Source organism: Girardinichthys multiradiatus, chromosome 2, assembly GCF_021462225.1.
Source record: "Girardinichthys multiradiatus isolate DD_20200921_A chromosome 2, DD_fGirMul_XY1, whole genome shotgun sequence".
In the NCBI taxonomy this organism is placed as follows: Eukaryota; Metazoa; Chordata; class Actinopteri; order Cyprinodontiformes; family Goodeidae; genus Girardinichthys; species Girardinichthys multiradiatus.
Window position 1 is genome coordinate 43,465,550 of NC_061795.1, and position 13,902 is coordinate 43,479,451.

General features: G+C 42.2%; 1 protein-coding gene across 1 annotated transcript in view; it reads right to left on the reverse strand.

Annotated features, from left to right (window-relative positions):
- Nucleotides 1–13,902, reverse strand: part of lamb1a (laminin, beta 1a) — a 32,713-nt gene that overhangs the window by 16,339 nt on the left and 2,472 nt on the right. The window contains exons 3-15 of the mRNA XM_047346866.1: nucleotides 11,252–11,393; nucleotides 9,479–9,552; nucleotides 8,860–9,048; nucleotides 8,663–8,726; nucleotides 8,377–8,579; nucleotides 7,869–7,989; nucleotides 6,953–7,141; nucleotides 5,369–5,545; nucleotides 3,036–3,148; nucleotides 2,648–2,727; nucleotides 1,772–1,907; nucleotides 353–511; nucleotides 79–206 (exon numbers count right to left, since the gene is read on the reverse strand). Coding sequence (XP_047202822.1) covers nucleotides 79–206; nucleotides 353–511; nucleotides 1,772–1,907; nucleotides 2,648–2,727; nucleotides 3,036–3,148; nucleotides 5,369–5,545; nucleotides 6,953–7,141; nucleotides 7,869–7,989; nucleotides 8,377–8,579; nucleotides 8,663–8,726; nucleotides 8,860–9,048; nucleotides 9,479–9,552; nucleotides 11,252–11,393 — 1,775 coding nt within the window. The remainder of the gene's footprint in view (nucleotides 1–78; nucleotides 207–352; nucleotides 512–1,771; nucleotides 1,908–2,647; nucleotides 2,728–3,035; nucleotides 3,149–5,368; nucleotides 5,546–6,952; nucleotides 7,142–7,868; nucleotides 7,990–8,376; nucleotides 8,580–8,662; nucleotides 8,727–8,859; nucleotides 9,049–9,478; nucleotides 9,553–11,251; nucleotides 11,394–13,902) is intronic.

The following is a 13,902-nucleotide window of genomic DNA, read 5'->3' on the forward strand; positions in this document are numbered from 1 at the left end:
AAACACCATGCACTGCATTCTCCGTGTTGTCAAACAGTCCCATTGAAGACTTAAAGAAACAGCACACTGGCTGCTCACCGTGAGCTGGGGTGAAGGGAGATCATTTGATTGTCATCGTCTGGGACCGTGTTGACACATCGGCTGTCAGCTCTGATTGGTCCAGGCCTCATTACTGTCATCAGAACCTCTTCCCATTGGTCTGGCAGCTGCAGATGTACATCACAGTAAAGTGAAATAGAAAGTCTTCCTGACTGAAAACACACCTCACAGGCTTATGCTGCTTTGTGGTATCTGAGAGAACTGGGAACCTCCCAGCTCAGACCTACAGACCAACCCATAGGTGGCATCTCACCTGAGGCTCATAGCGAATGAGAATGTCGTACTCCATGGAATGGGGGATGTTGTCTACAGAGAACTCCAGGAAGGCCCCTTCGGGAACATTGACCAGGCCAACACCTGTCCAGGTGGGACTGCGGTCATGAGGGTGGGGTCTAGGGACCAATGACACTCCCTAAAGTGTCACAGAGAGGAGGGTGAAGGTCAGAGACCAACAAGTGTTCTGATTCAGACACAAAGGCTGATACAGACACATTACAAACAGTGCAACTACTCTACTTGAATTCTGATTCACTTTTTAGTAGAATAAAGATGTTAGGAATACTAAGAAACAAGGCAAGCCATCTGAAGAAAATGGTGCAGTAAAAAAATTTATTTTAAAAAGGGAAGCAGAATAAGAGCAGAACAAAACATGAAAATAATTCAGTTCCAGCATCTTATTACTTAGTTATGAGCTCTTTTGTTAACTCACACAGCTAATACATCTATAAGTAAAAGGTGTTACAAGGTGACTGTACCAGAGTGTCATGCTTATATAATCTATTTGTATCTAAAGTTTGTCAGATGCAGACCGTTAGTTCTGAACAGAAATATTGTAAACATTTAATTATGTAATATCTGAGCAGACCTGAGGCCCAGTTTGGTTTAAAATGTACAAATTATTTTTTATTAAACTAACTTATCAAACACATAGTTAAAGCAGAAAAACATATTCCCTTTTTGCTGTTTATTTTAACATATTGTTTTACCATTGGTGTTTTTTATATGTTTAACATAAAGTGCCTGAAGTTGGAGGCCAAATGAGTTGGAATGTTTGTCACAACTGCTTATATAACAGCACAGAAAAAAGGACACCGTGTCTGAATAAATCAGGGACCCAAGTATGCGGCCTTGTGGAACCCCAAACATCCAAATATTTAAGTTTAACCACCGTAAAGACAGTTTGTGTTTAATTTCTGTTATTAACATTTAAAGAAACATTCCAGCTAAAGGTTTTAATTTGAACCTCCAGGGAAAAGGTATTTAGCCACCACGTTTCTGAGAGCAGATAGAGTATTTTTCCACGATGTGCAAAGATTCAGGCCCTGGATCATTAAATGTTCTATTGCCTGCAAGATGAAAAAAAAAACTCTTTTGAACCAAATGAAACCAAGATAGAGAAACAGGTCTGTTTAATTCTGTTTTCGTTTCCAATTTAGTGCTTCGTATGTTATGATGAAAACAGCTAACAGGAATGTACCTCTGTTTCTTTTCCACCTGATTTCTGCTGCAAAGTTTTTATTTTTTGGAGTAAAGTTTCTCTGAGTGAGTTTTTCAGAATGTAGATTTTGGAAATCTGATATTTTTTGATTAAATGTTTAACCTTTATTTTCCAGAGTAAAGGTAACACAGGATTCGAACTCCATTAAATAAAAAGGTAACAAGGAAAACTCACAGGTCCAAACTTGGCATCTTCAGCTTCATAGGTGTAGTGATCAAGAGCAACAAAGTAGAATCCAGACTCCACCTGATCACAGCGACGACCAAACATGCGATCCCTGCAAACACACTGACCGCTCACCTGATCACACCTGCGGGGAGAAAATCAAACACTGCAGTTTACTGACCAGATGCAAACTAACTCCCGGTACACATCAGGTCAGGGAGATGGATTTATGTCAGGAATTTTATCTTTATCTTTTTTTATTTTTGTAATTTCCTCATTGTTTAATTTTTGTAACATTTCGTTGATGATCACGGGACTTCAGCCTTGTTTTGGAGAACACAGCTTAGTATACATTAATGAAATATTAGGACACCCAACAACAGCCTGCGTAGGTTTCTAACAAATTTCATAGTTTTCATATTCATCGTAATAGAAATAAAAATGAAAACAGTACCCCTTGAAATTTTCTTTAAATTGCACTAAAAATGTGATTTCTGGGGATGCATAAATTAAATTATTCCCAATAAAATGGTTAAACTTAAACACACACACAGATATATCTGATCAGGTGCACAACAGGAACATCATTAAGCGGCATTTTGCACTTTTTAAACCTCAGACATTTAATTTGGTGCTCCTGACTGTTGAAGTAAGGGTGAACCACCATGGTGAGATCCAAAGAGCTGTCTGAGGCCTTCAGAAAGAAGATTATGGCAGATTGTGGGTCTGGTAAAGGACCTGAAGAGGTCTCAAGCAATCAGCCTTCTCACTGCATGGAAAGTAGTCCACAAATGGATTCAAAATAGTTGCCAACATGGCCATGTCTGGCTGTCCAAGACGTTTGACCTCAAGGTGAGGGTGTGTTAAAATGAACGCAGAGCTCACCGGTTGTGGATGGCTCCTCCCAGATCGCAGTCACATGGTCTGCAGCCATCCATGTCGTTACTGAGGCCCCAGTGTTCATCCTGCAGACCAATCACTGACATTAGAGACAAGTCATCCTGCAGACCTCCCAGCTTGTTGCTGCCTGTAAAAACCTGATTTCCAGCTGTGCCAGAAGGTCAGTCATCCCCTGCCCCAACAATAAACACACATTTATACAGCCTCAAGTCTTCCCTCTCTCACCGAGGCTCTCACATTTTATTTCACAAAGTGGCTTTCTGATGTTACTTCATCCTGATCTCTGTCTGCTTCATTCTGTGTCACCACTGAGGACTGCGAGCCAATTGGTTGAATTAGTGCAGTAATGTGAGTAATCAGAGTATTTCCTCACCACACACTGGTTGCAGTCCCGTCCAGCCACCAGACGTTTACAGAAACAGCTTCCTGTTTCACTGTCACAGGGGTTTCCTCCAGGAGCTGTTCCCAGGGGGCTGCAGGTACAAGCTGCAACCAACACAACAACACACATTAACAACAACCACTTCCGCTCTGCATCCTCAATATACACCCAGTAACTCCTTCTGTCTGGGCTAGATAGAAATGGTTTCAGGCTCATGGTGAACTTCCCATTTTTTCTCCCTAAAGTCCTGAGCACATTTGTCTTTATTTTGTTACATATTTCAAAATCTGTTTTTCAGCTTTATAAACAACTCTGTGGAGTTCTCACAGTCGTCCTGACATCTTCCTTAAAAATTCCCAGGTATAATCCTGAGGTTATTGTTTTATTGCTTATTATTAAAACAGAATGAAACCATGATACCACTACCGCCGTACTAAGCAGATCTAGGCTTTAATTCAAAGTGTGACAGCAAATTGAGACTGAAACCATCTCTATTGTTCTGCATTTACTTTAGCCTCTATGTCCTGGCGGAAATGAATCACTTAAAGAATAACCCCTATGCGACTTCATAAAACTCATAAAACCTGTGGCAGGCCTTCAGATCTTCCAACCACTGTGCACACTGTATCTCCTTCCTGTGGCACTGTTGGCTGTACCACGTTGGAAATCTTTGCACCTCAACTGAACAAAGGTTCCCTCCTTCTCTGGTGCACGGCAAACTTTGGAATGTCTATACTCACAGTCTGGCCAACACGATTTGCTTTATTTTATGAAAAAAAGAAAAGAACTCACATCACTGTGGTAGATGCACAGGAAAAATACAAATCTAATCTAAAATCCTGTTTACCTCTTTACCAGCTTCCTCTAGCAAAGTATGTGCCACTTTTAGATCAGTGCCCATGTATGGTAGGAATAAGTGTTTTAAACTTCCAGCTCAAAATAAACTAATTATTCTCAGTCAAACTCATCAATATTTTAGATGCATTTTCAGGTTATATGATCTTGTTTATTTATATTTATGTTTTAGTCAGAAAAATATGTAAAACAACATCTTTAACTCCGGCAATAGTTAATCACGGTCCTGTTTGCAAAGACTAAAACCCCTCAAACATGAATATATTTTAATTTCACTGGTAAAGTCCTTCAAAAAGCTCAACAGACATCATGCTGCGGGTGGAAAACCCATTAATTTACTGCATTCTGCATGCAGACCTTTTAGGGGTGTTGGAGATTCTGTGGTTACTTTATCAAACTTTCTATGTCGGCATCTTGATGGTACAGAAGCCATCCATCCATAGTTTCTAACTGCTTGTCCTTTCAAGGTCGCAGAGAGGCTGGCGCCTATCTCCAGTGGTCATTGGGCTAGAGGAGGGGTCCACCCAGGACAGGTCACCAGTCCAACACAGGGCAGCACAGGACAAACAACCATGACCTAAGGACCTAAGGACAATTTAAAGAGACCAATTGACCTAACAGTTATGTTTTTGGACTGTGGGAGGAAGCCAGAATACCTGCGGAGATGCACAGGGAGAACATGTAAACTCCATGTAAACTCCATGCAGAAAGACCCCAGGCTGGGAGTCGAACCCAGGAACATCTTGCTGCAAGGCACACCAATGGAGACGTTTATTTATTTATTCATTTATATCTCCTCTACTTAAGCTGATAAACGTCTTAACCAATCTTATGTGATGGGTTTAACTGACCAATCTCAGTGTGTGTGAGACCAATTTGTTTTCTACCAGTCTTCTGCTTTGGTTTCATCGGTAGATAGAAACCCTCTGAATAAGTCTCTGGTTGGTCTTCATCAGACTGCATGGGCAGCAATAATGTGTTTGGAGACGGGTTTGCAGCTTTGGTCAGATGTTCACATGGAAGAATCATGAAGATTGCCATCAGAAAATGTGAAGGAAACCTCAAGGAGTGACCCTGGTTCCTCCTGAACATAACATGAATTAGTTAACCAACTTGGCCCGTATAGACTAAAAGCCTCTCAGAGATAACATGTCCTTTTGTAGTGGTTCTGATCTTTGTTACATCGGACTTCACTCTTTAGACTTACATGGAAAGGGAACATTTATCTGCATCTGAATTCAGTCCAGTCTGATAACATCTGAATGTTTTATCAGTGGGACTGTTCTATCATCTGGAAAACTATCAGTAGAAAAGTGGATCTCTGAGAAATGATCAATGAAGTGAGTTTTTCATGTGAGCTTTGATGAAAACTGCTGCACAGTGATTCTGTTTGAGCTCGAAGAGTTCTACATCTCAACGTGTATTTGTGTTGTATCTTTAAGGTGCAGGTGTGGGGAGCCATTTCATACCTTTGCAGCCTTCAAGTTCATCACTGAGTCCGTAATGCGCCGGTTTGCAGCGCTCACAGCGTTCTCCCTCCACATTGACTTTACAGCGGCACTGACCAGCAATCAGACCGACTCGGACATTCGTCATCCCGTCGCATATTCCTCCATTCAGGGAGCCCACAGGGTCACAGTTACAGACTGCACACACAAACATCACATTCCACCCCTGAAGTACCTTCAATCAAGAATAGCCAGTCAATGTCAGAAGACCTGAGACAACACTTTGAGAAGACCAGAACTCTAGTTTGATGTCGACAGAAGGAGAAGCTAAAATTCAATTCAATTCAAATTCAATTCAAAAATACTTTATTAATCCCAAAGGGAAATTAAATGTTGTTATAGCTCATTTTATGAAGGTTTCCTCAAAGAGCCGTTGTAGATGCTGATGGCTGTGGGCAGGAAGGATCTCCTGTAGCGCTCCGTCTTACAGCAGATCTGAAGAAGCCTCTGACTGAAGACACTCTGTTGTTGTAGGACAGTCTCATGAAGAAGATGCTCAGGGTTCTCCATAATGTTCTTCATTTTATGAAGAATCCTTCTTTCCACAATGATCTCCAGAGGTTCCAGAGGAGTCCCCAGAAGAGAGACAGCCTTTTTTATCAGCTTGTTGAGCTTTTTTAAGTCCCTGGCTCTGATGCTGCTTCCCCAGCAGATGATGGTAGAAGAGATCACACTTTCCACAATAGACTTATAGAAGATATGCAGCATCTTGCTGCAAACACCAAAGGACCTAAGCTTCCTCAAGAAGTACAGTCTGCTCTGTCCCTTCTTGTAGATGGCTTCACAGTTGGATCTCCACTCTAGTCTGTTGTCCAGGTGAACACCGAGGTATTTATACTCCTCCACCACCACCACTTCTTCTCCCATGATAGAAATAGTTTTTGACTAATTCCTGTTTCTCTTCAAATCTACAATCATCTCCATTGTTTTAGTCACATTCAAAGAGAGATGATTGTTTCCACACCATGCCACAAAGCGGTCCACCACCTTCTTGTACTCAAAAAAATATCTCAGATCTGGCATGAAAATATTAAAAACTGAATCTCCAGATGTGTTTCTTATCTGTGTCTATCAGACTTCCCACAATGCCCCGCTGTGATCATCAGGACGTCTGTCAGGAGCAGGCATGGACGATTAAAAGCGTGACTATGGTATGTTTGAATAAAGATGAGTAGATGGTGTGTGAGGCAGGTCTGAGCCTGGAAAACCACATCAAAGACCTCCAACATAAAAACATTCCTCCATGTTTGGTCTCATTTTCAGTCTTTAATCTTCCTTCATGAAAACGTCTGAGTGCCTGAAATCTGATCAGGACACCGGACTTCAGCAGAGAGTACCATGTTGAAAAGACAAATAGGGCATTTTGAAATAAAACAGTTTCTTCAAAGCAAAGAAACTGTACAACCAGATGAGGTTTGAACAGTTGTGAGTCTCAGAGGGCCTGGGTTCTTTCTGAAGACAGAAATCTGTACAGGCTCATGGAGATCAGGAAACACCTACACTCTACAATCGGTTTCTGCTTGAATAAAACACAGGTAGACTCACGTTGGCAGCTGTTCGGGTCTCTGAGGTCCTTCTCTGGATGTTGGTAATAAAATGGTTTGCACTGCTCACAATTGTGTCCGGTCGTGTTGTGCTGACAGTTATCACAAACTCCTCCGCTGACGTTTCCAGAGGCCATGAACACAGCCACATCGAAGTGACACGAGTCCGAGTGCTGGTTACAGTTACACTCTAAAGAGTACAGAAGAAGAACAAGAAGGAACATTCATTACCAACCTGGCACTCAATTTATCTGCAGCTACTGTTTCACCTTTGATTTTTCAGATTTCAGAATATTTTTTCAGACAGAAAGAGACACAGTGTGATTCTGACCTCAGCACAGAGTCAAGCTCCTTCATGTTCTGATCCGTTCAGAATCACAAACTACATCTCAATTATCAAGTGTGACTCATCATAACCCAACAGAATGAATAGGGGTTTATGGATTAATGTGGACCAGCAGTGAGAAATCAGTAAATCCACTTTGGACCACAGTTGACGAACATGGGCATTCATGAACCAATTTAAAACTACATAGACCGTATGTATTAGTTTGGTCCACAGTTAATGGACGTGGACAGATCTGGACCATTTCACACCCATTTGGACTATTCCGAACCAGTACTGACCCATGTGGAACATTCTGGACCACTTAACATCCAAGTGGACCATTCCAGACTTGTATGGACCTGTTATGGACAGTCTGGATCACTATGTACTAGTGGACAATTCTGGACCAGTATAAACCTATGGCAACCAGTCTGCACCAGTATAGACCCCTGTGGACCATTCTGGACTGATTTACACATGTGGAGCCACCTGAACAGTTCTGAACCAGTTAACACTCATGTGGATAGTTCTGGACCAATTTACACCCATGTAGGACATTCGAGACCAGTATGGACCCATGAAGACTAACTTTTGCAGGCGTTGGTGTTGCGTCCCTCGGCTGGTCTCCAGGGAAGGTCATGGTAGAAGTCCTCGCACTGTTCACAGTTTAGTCCTTTAGTGTTGTGGTTACACATACAGTGACCATGAACCTAAAAGATACACATAATTAATTAATAATCATTAAGTACTCATACACACAATGATTAATATGCATGTAGACTCAATGTTAACTGATTCACACACACAGATTACAGGTTTACCTGTAAAGAGAAATTATATGAACGCAACACTGAAAATAAACACAAAATAATTTAAGGAGACTGAAACTGACATAACAGTATTTTATTGTCCTACAGAGATAAACTCTTTTTAGCAGGGCCAAGCTGTTGGGGGGTCTGCCTTTAAATTAAGTTTTATTGTGAAACTAAATTGTTTGGAAGGAAGAGTATATGTGGCGACATCTTTTCGGAGAATGGGGGGAGGTAAGACTACTTTGAACAAACCCAACAGCATCAGGACACCTCCTCAGGACTCACCATGCCCTCCATGATCTGGCCAGTTCCCTCAACAGGTGCGCATTCAGAGGCATGTCCGTAACAGAAGCAGTTTCCTCTGACCACCATGTCATAGATGGCATAGTAGTACTTCTCTTTGATCTCCATTCGAGAGTCCAGCAGGTTGTCCCCGAGCGTGTGCAGTTTGGTGAACTTCACCCGCAGGTTGGTGATCTTCAGCAAGTCTGAACAAAGAGATGATAATCACTGATCAGTAACCCTGTGCTAACTCAGACTCCGGTCAAATGACCGACTATAGGAGACGCACTCTGGATTTGTTGACTGTATGGGTCTTCAATCCGAAACGCTGGATCCAGGACTCTGTAAATCACCTGAAAGAAGAAACATTTCAAGAAATGACCAAACAGCACCAAAGGTACACCATAATGGATCATCACGATGCCACTGTGATAATGCTGCTGCATCCTTACAGTTGCCTCTAAATGTTTTCAGGAGCTATAGTACCTCGCCCTCAGTGGATGGCTCAATGTCCGAGTAACGGGAATCACAGATGACATCATCAACCGTCTGCATCGGACCATGGGAAACAGACGGAAAGGACGTCTCGCAGTCATAGGCAAAGTAACGGTAAACCTCCCAGGTTTTCCCGAAGTCCGATGATCGTTCGATGACCATGGCAGCCGGTCGAAATGTCTGATGGAGGAGAACAGCCAAAGATGGAATTACAGTTCTACTGACATTCCCAGAACTAATCCGACTGTCTAACTAGTCTTTACAATGAGCTCTTCCATTAATCAACAAACAGTCCAGGACCTTTAATGCTTCTGCAACAAATCAGAAAGAAGGTGTTGAAGTCTACTTCCATTAAAAAGAGAACCTGGTTGAAATCTAAGGACCTGAACCTTTTTGTGGTTCCCAGGGTTTCCAACTGACTGTTCTACCAAATAGGCATCAACACTAACTCTGCTTAATCAAATGAGATGGACTCTGGCTCCCTCAGAGTATCTCCACCTCCTTCCGAATAACACTTTGGTTGGGCTCCACACCGGATTTCTTAGAGCTTCTGATTTCTATTACCAGTAAGTCCAACTGTCAGGAAGCCTCTGCTGTGTGAAGAGCTCACCTTGAAGGTCATAATGAGATGAGTGAAGTGAAACTCGGCTTCAAGGTTCAGGTGGATGGTGACATTCTCCACACCTAAAGAGAAACATCGGAAATAAAAACCAGTTTTTATGAAATAAGCACATCCCAAAAGTTAAGTGATGAAAATTACTTCAGGGAGATATGAAGGAGCAAAGTTTTAGATGCCTTTAAAAGTCAGTCAGTCATTTCTACCGCTTATTCCATAGTGGGTCACGGGGTAGCTGGTGCCTATCTCCAGCAGAGACAGGGTACACCCTGGACAGGTCGCCAGTCCATCGCAGGGCAACACACAAACAACCACGCACACACCTAAGGACAATTTTTAGAGTGACCAATTAACCTAACAGGCATGTCTTTGGACTGTGGGAGGAAGCTGGAGTACCCGGTGAGAACCCACGCATGCACGGGGAGAACATGCAAACTCCATGCAGAAAGACCCCCAGTCGGGAATCGAACCCAGGACCTTCTTGCTGCAAGGCAACAGTGCTACCAACTGCGCCACCGTGCAGCCTTTAAAAGTGAGTAGCACAATTTCAAAGTGTATACAACATGCAAGAAAGTCATTGAAGTTCTTGAAGAATGGGAGAGATATGGATTGTGGATTGGGTTCTGGTAATGATGCAGGCCTCAGTGTTCTGGACCAACAGAGATTTATATAGGGACTTCAAAGGGAAACAACCATGAAGAGAATTGATAGTATTAAATACAATGAAGTGACCCAGGAGCGAAAAAGTATGCCAGCGGAAAGTACAGGATTGATTTATACCATGTAGGTGGAAGTAAGCAGACTACTGTTATTTTTATGAGCTGTGTAAGAAAAAGTGATCAGTGATCATCAAAAGTTAAATGTCATTTGGACAGCCAGAAAAGGAGGTAGGTGGGAGGGAAGAGGCTGGCTTATAGGAAATGAAGAGCTGGGTTTATATTTAATTTACAGAAGATATTGCCAAGAGAAATGAGATGCGTGATTAACAAGAGGGGACCAAGGACACAACCTTGAGGTTCATTAGTGAGAGGATTTAAACCAGCTGACAAGTGACAACTATCCAGTAGTATGCTGTCTGAGATGGTGTCAGAGGCTGCGGTGACGACGATAAGGAACAAAACAGTTAATGATCAAGAACCAGCTGCCCTGAGGAGGTTGTTGGAGATCTTAACTAAGGCTGTTTCTGTACGACGATAGGGTCGGAAACCAGACTGAACTTCTCCGTAAGAGATTGTTTTTAGACAAATGAAAGTGAATCTTGGATGCTCTTATTTTTTGTAACAAAAATGCTAATTTTGGCCCCTGGTTTATTGGTTATGTCTAAGAAGTACAGGGGCATAAGTGAGGAGGTAAATGTACCTCTCAGTCATTAGAGACAGCTCCTTACAGACCTTGTCATTCCCAGTAGTCTAGTTTAGTCTGACTTTAGCCCAACTCGTTTGAATCAAAGAAGAAATGTTCCCTAAAGCTTTTTACAGATTTTTTTCAGAGGTCATTACTGCAAATTAAAGAACGCACAAACTCTTAAACACAACAAACAATGAAACAAAAACAGATTGTTGCGGAATTTCTTTAGACTGTCCCTAGTGGCAGCACTGTGGTATAACAGGTAATGTTTAGTTTGTAAAGCATCAACCCTGAGCAGCTGCAGAAACATGCCTTGAGGTTGAAACCCAGTTCAAACATTCTTATCATCTGTTTGAACACCGGCAGAGAGCTTTTTGGGTTGTAAAGTCAAATGGCAGAACAACACGACTGAATCATTACCGTTCTCAGACTGCCACCAGGTCTTCAGCCTGTTGGGACCAAATGTGGTGACGACATTTTCAACCCGGTGACTGTTGTTGTGATTGGCCAGTTCATCATCATACGGTGCTGTTGAGTCACACACAAAGCACTTCTTCTCCTCCTGGTTAAAGAAACAGAGGGGGAGGGCAAAGGGTTAACAGGGAGTTGAATTCCTCAGATTCCTCTCTGCTGGTGGTCAGAGGAGAGAAAACTACAAGATTTCTAAGAACAAATGAAACCGTTAGCTACAGTTTCAAGCTGGGAGGTTTCTACTCATGCAGATGCTTCACCTCATTTGTTGAAATAAGCATTTCTCGTTGCGAGGTTACTAATAGGTAGCATTATCTCCTTGCTAAGGGTGAGCACACAAATGAGTGCATTAGAGACTGTGGGGTTTAGTGCCTTGCTCAAAAACACAGAACCAGACCTCAGACAGCGCCTGCTTCACATCCTGAACCACAGCAGCTGGTTTTATTTTCTCTCTCTGAACTGTGTCACCAAAACTTGGCACTAACAGATCATGTTGAAACAGTTTACTCAATCAGACTGTGGAAAGGTTAGTATCAAAACTTTATACTGAAAGAAAAACTCAGAAGGCTTTGGTTTATCAGATTGGATGGAGAGTGTTGGACCTTTTAGTTGTTCTGTTTGTTGAAACATCTGGATAAACATCTGTCTGCAGCCAGACTCTGTGTCGCCCAATAGGGAGATCATTTTACACAGGAAACACCACAGACTGTAACACAGACACACACAGTTTAACCAAACATACAGAGCGTCCATCACAGGGATGGATAGGAAGTCTGCAGGAGGTCAGAAACAGATGGTTGTTTCCTCAAGGACTCAAACAGGCTGACGAGAAAGGTCCCTGCAGCTGTAGAGCCTTTAAATCTGGCAAAGAAAAAGGTATTTCATTCATTCATTCATTCACTGACTTTCAAACTAAGAAGCTTAGTGAAATCCTTAGTAACTCAGCTGAAAGCTTAGGCTGGATCCAGGAATAGTGTCTGGCTATCTTTATACATTATTTTAAACTTCTCCTTTTCTTTCCAGGTTAATCAGACTGTCTTTTCTAACACCTGGTTTATACTCAATGTTGCTGTCCTCACATTTGGCGTCTTATGACAGAATCGTCCTATTGTCTCAGCAGGTCATGCACATCCCCATTTTTGAAAGTCTGTGCACAGTGCAAGTGGCGATCGCCAAAGAGGAAGGGCAGCAAGCCAGACTCTAAGAGCGTGCATATACTGTTTTACCAGCATATGCATGGCTGAATATAGACATAGAGGGGAGAAATATTAAAAAATGTTTGATAGACTTGTAAAAAATGGCCAAAATGCAACACTTAGGAGGCTTCCCCTATTTGATCTTTTTCTGCTACCCGTTGGATGCGGGTAGATTTTCTCTGCAGCGCCATCTGCTGTTAAGAATGTATAAGTCCTTAAATGCTTAGTAAATGCTGCTAGAATGTGTTAACCAGCCAGGCAAATAATTATTATCTATCTCCTGTTACATTAAGACGTGCTCCCGGTAGGGATCCAGAATACTCATTCCCCCAGAACAACCAAGTCAATTGAACAGACACCCGCTGTTTTCTCTCATCCCTCAGAGCGACCCAGGCCGGCAACGAGGTCAAGGCTGTTCCAAAAGAGAGAGTCAAGGAGCGGTATTGCTATCCTGCCTGTCCAGAAAGCAAGAGCTGACGTTTTCAAATGGACATGAAGTGGGAAAAATCTGTTTTACTGAGCTGATTTAGAACTTGGTGGGATCAGAAGAGGAGGAGAGAACTTCAACACCCCAGCACCCCAGACAAGATTATGATAAGGACACAAATGAAATAAGATTAAGATTAATATAGATGAAAACAAGAATCAGATAGAGAGTGCGGATCTTTTCCAATAAGGTTTGGCAGAAATCTGATGAAGCATAAATGCATAAATAATCTTTTGAGCTAAAGCAGTTTTTGTTGTTCATCCTTGTATTTGTTGTTAGTTCAGGAGCCAAGATTTATTTTGTGTTTTCATTTATCAGTGATATAAAATTCCTAACTAAGGATAAATCTGATTTATTTGTTAAAAATAATGAATGCTGCTGAAGAACTGTTGGATATTAACATATATAAACGTAAATATAATGACCTGTGGCACCTTTACAGAACCAAACGTACCAGAGGGGCTCTGTGTACTTTACTGTTTTCAACAGAGTACAGGGGATTAATTTTCTCATTAAATGAGTACTGTTTTAAGAACCTACAGTCAGTTTTACTTGATACTCATATTTATAATTAGTAAATAGATTTAAATATGTATTACATTGATTAATACATTTGCAATGATTTTATTGGCATGATTAAAAATAAATAATAGCAGTGACAGACACTCGTACTCGTCGTCTTCCGCTTTATCCAGGACCGGGTCGCGGGGGCAGCAGACTCAGCAGAAACACCCGGACGTCCCTCTCCCCAGACACCTCTTCCAGCTCCTCCAGGTGGAGCCCAAGGTGTTCCCAGGCCAGCCGAGAGACATAGTCCCTCCAGCGTGTCCTGGGCCGTCCCCTGGGCCTCCTCCCGGTGGGACGTGCCTGGAACACCTCCCGAGGAAGGCGTCCAGGAGGCATCCGGTATAGATGCC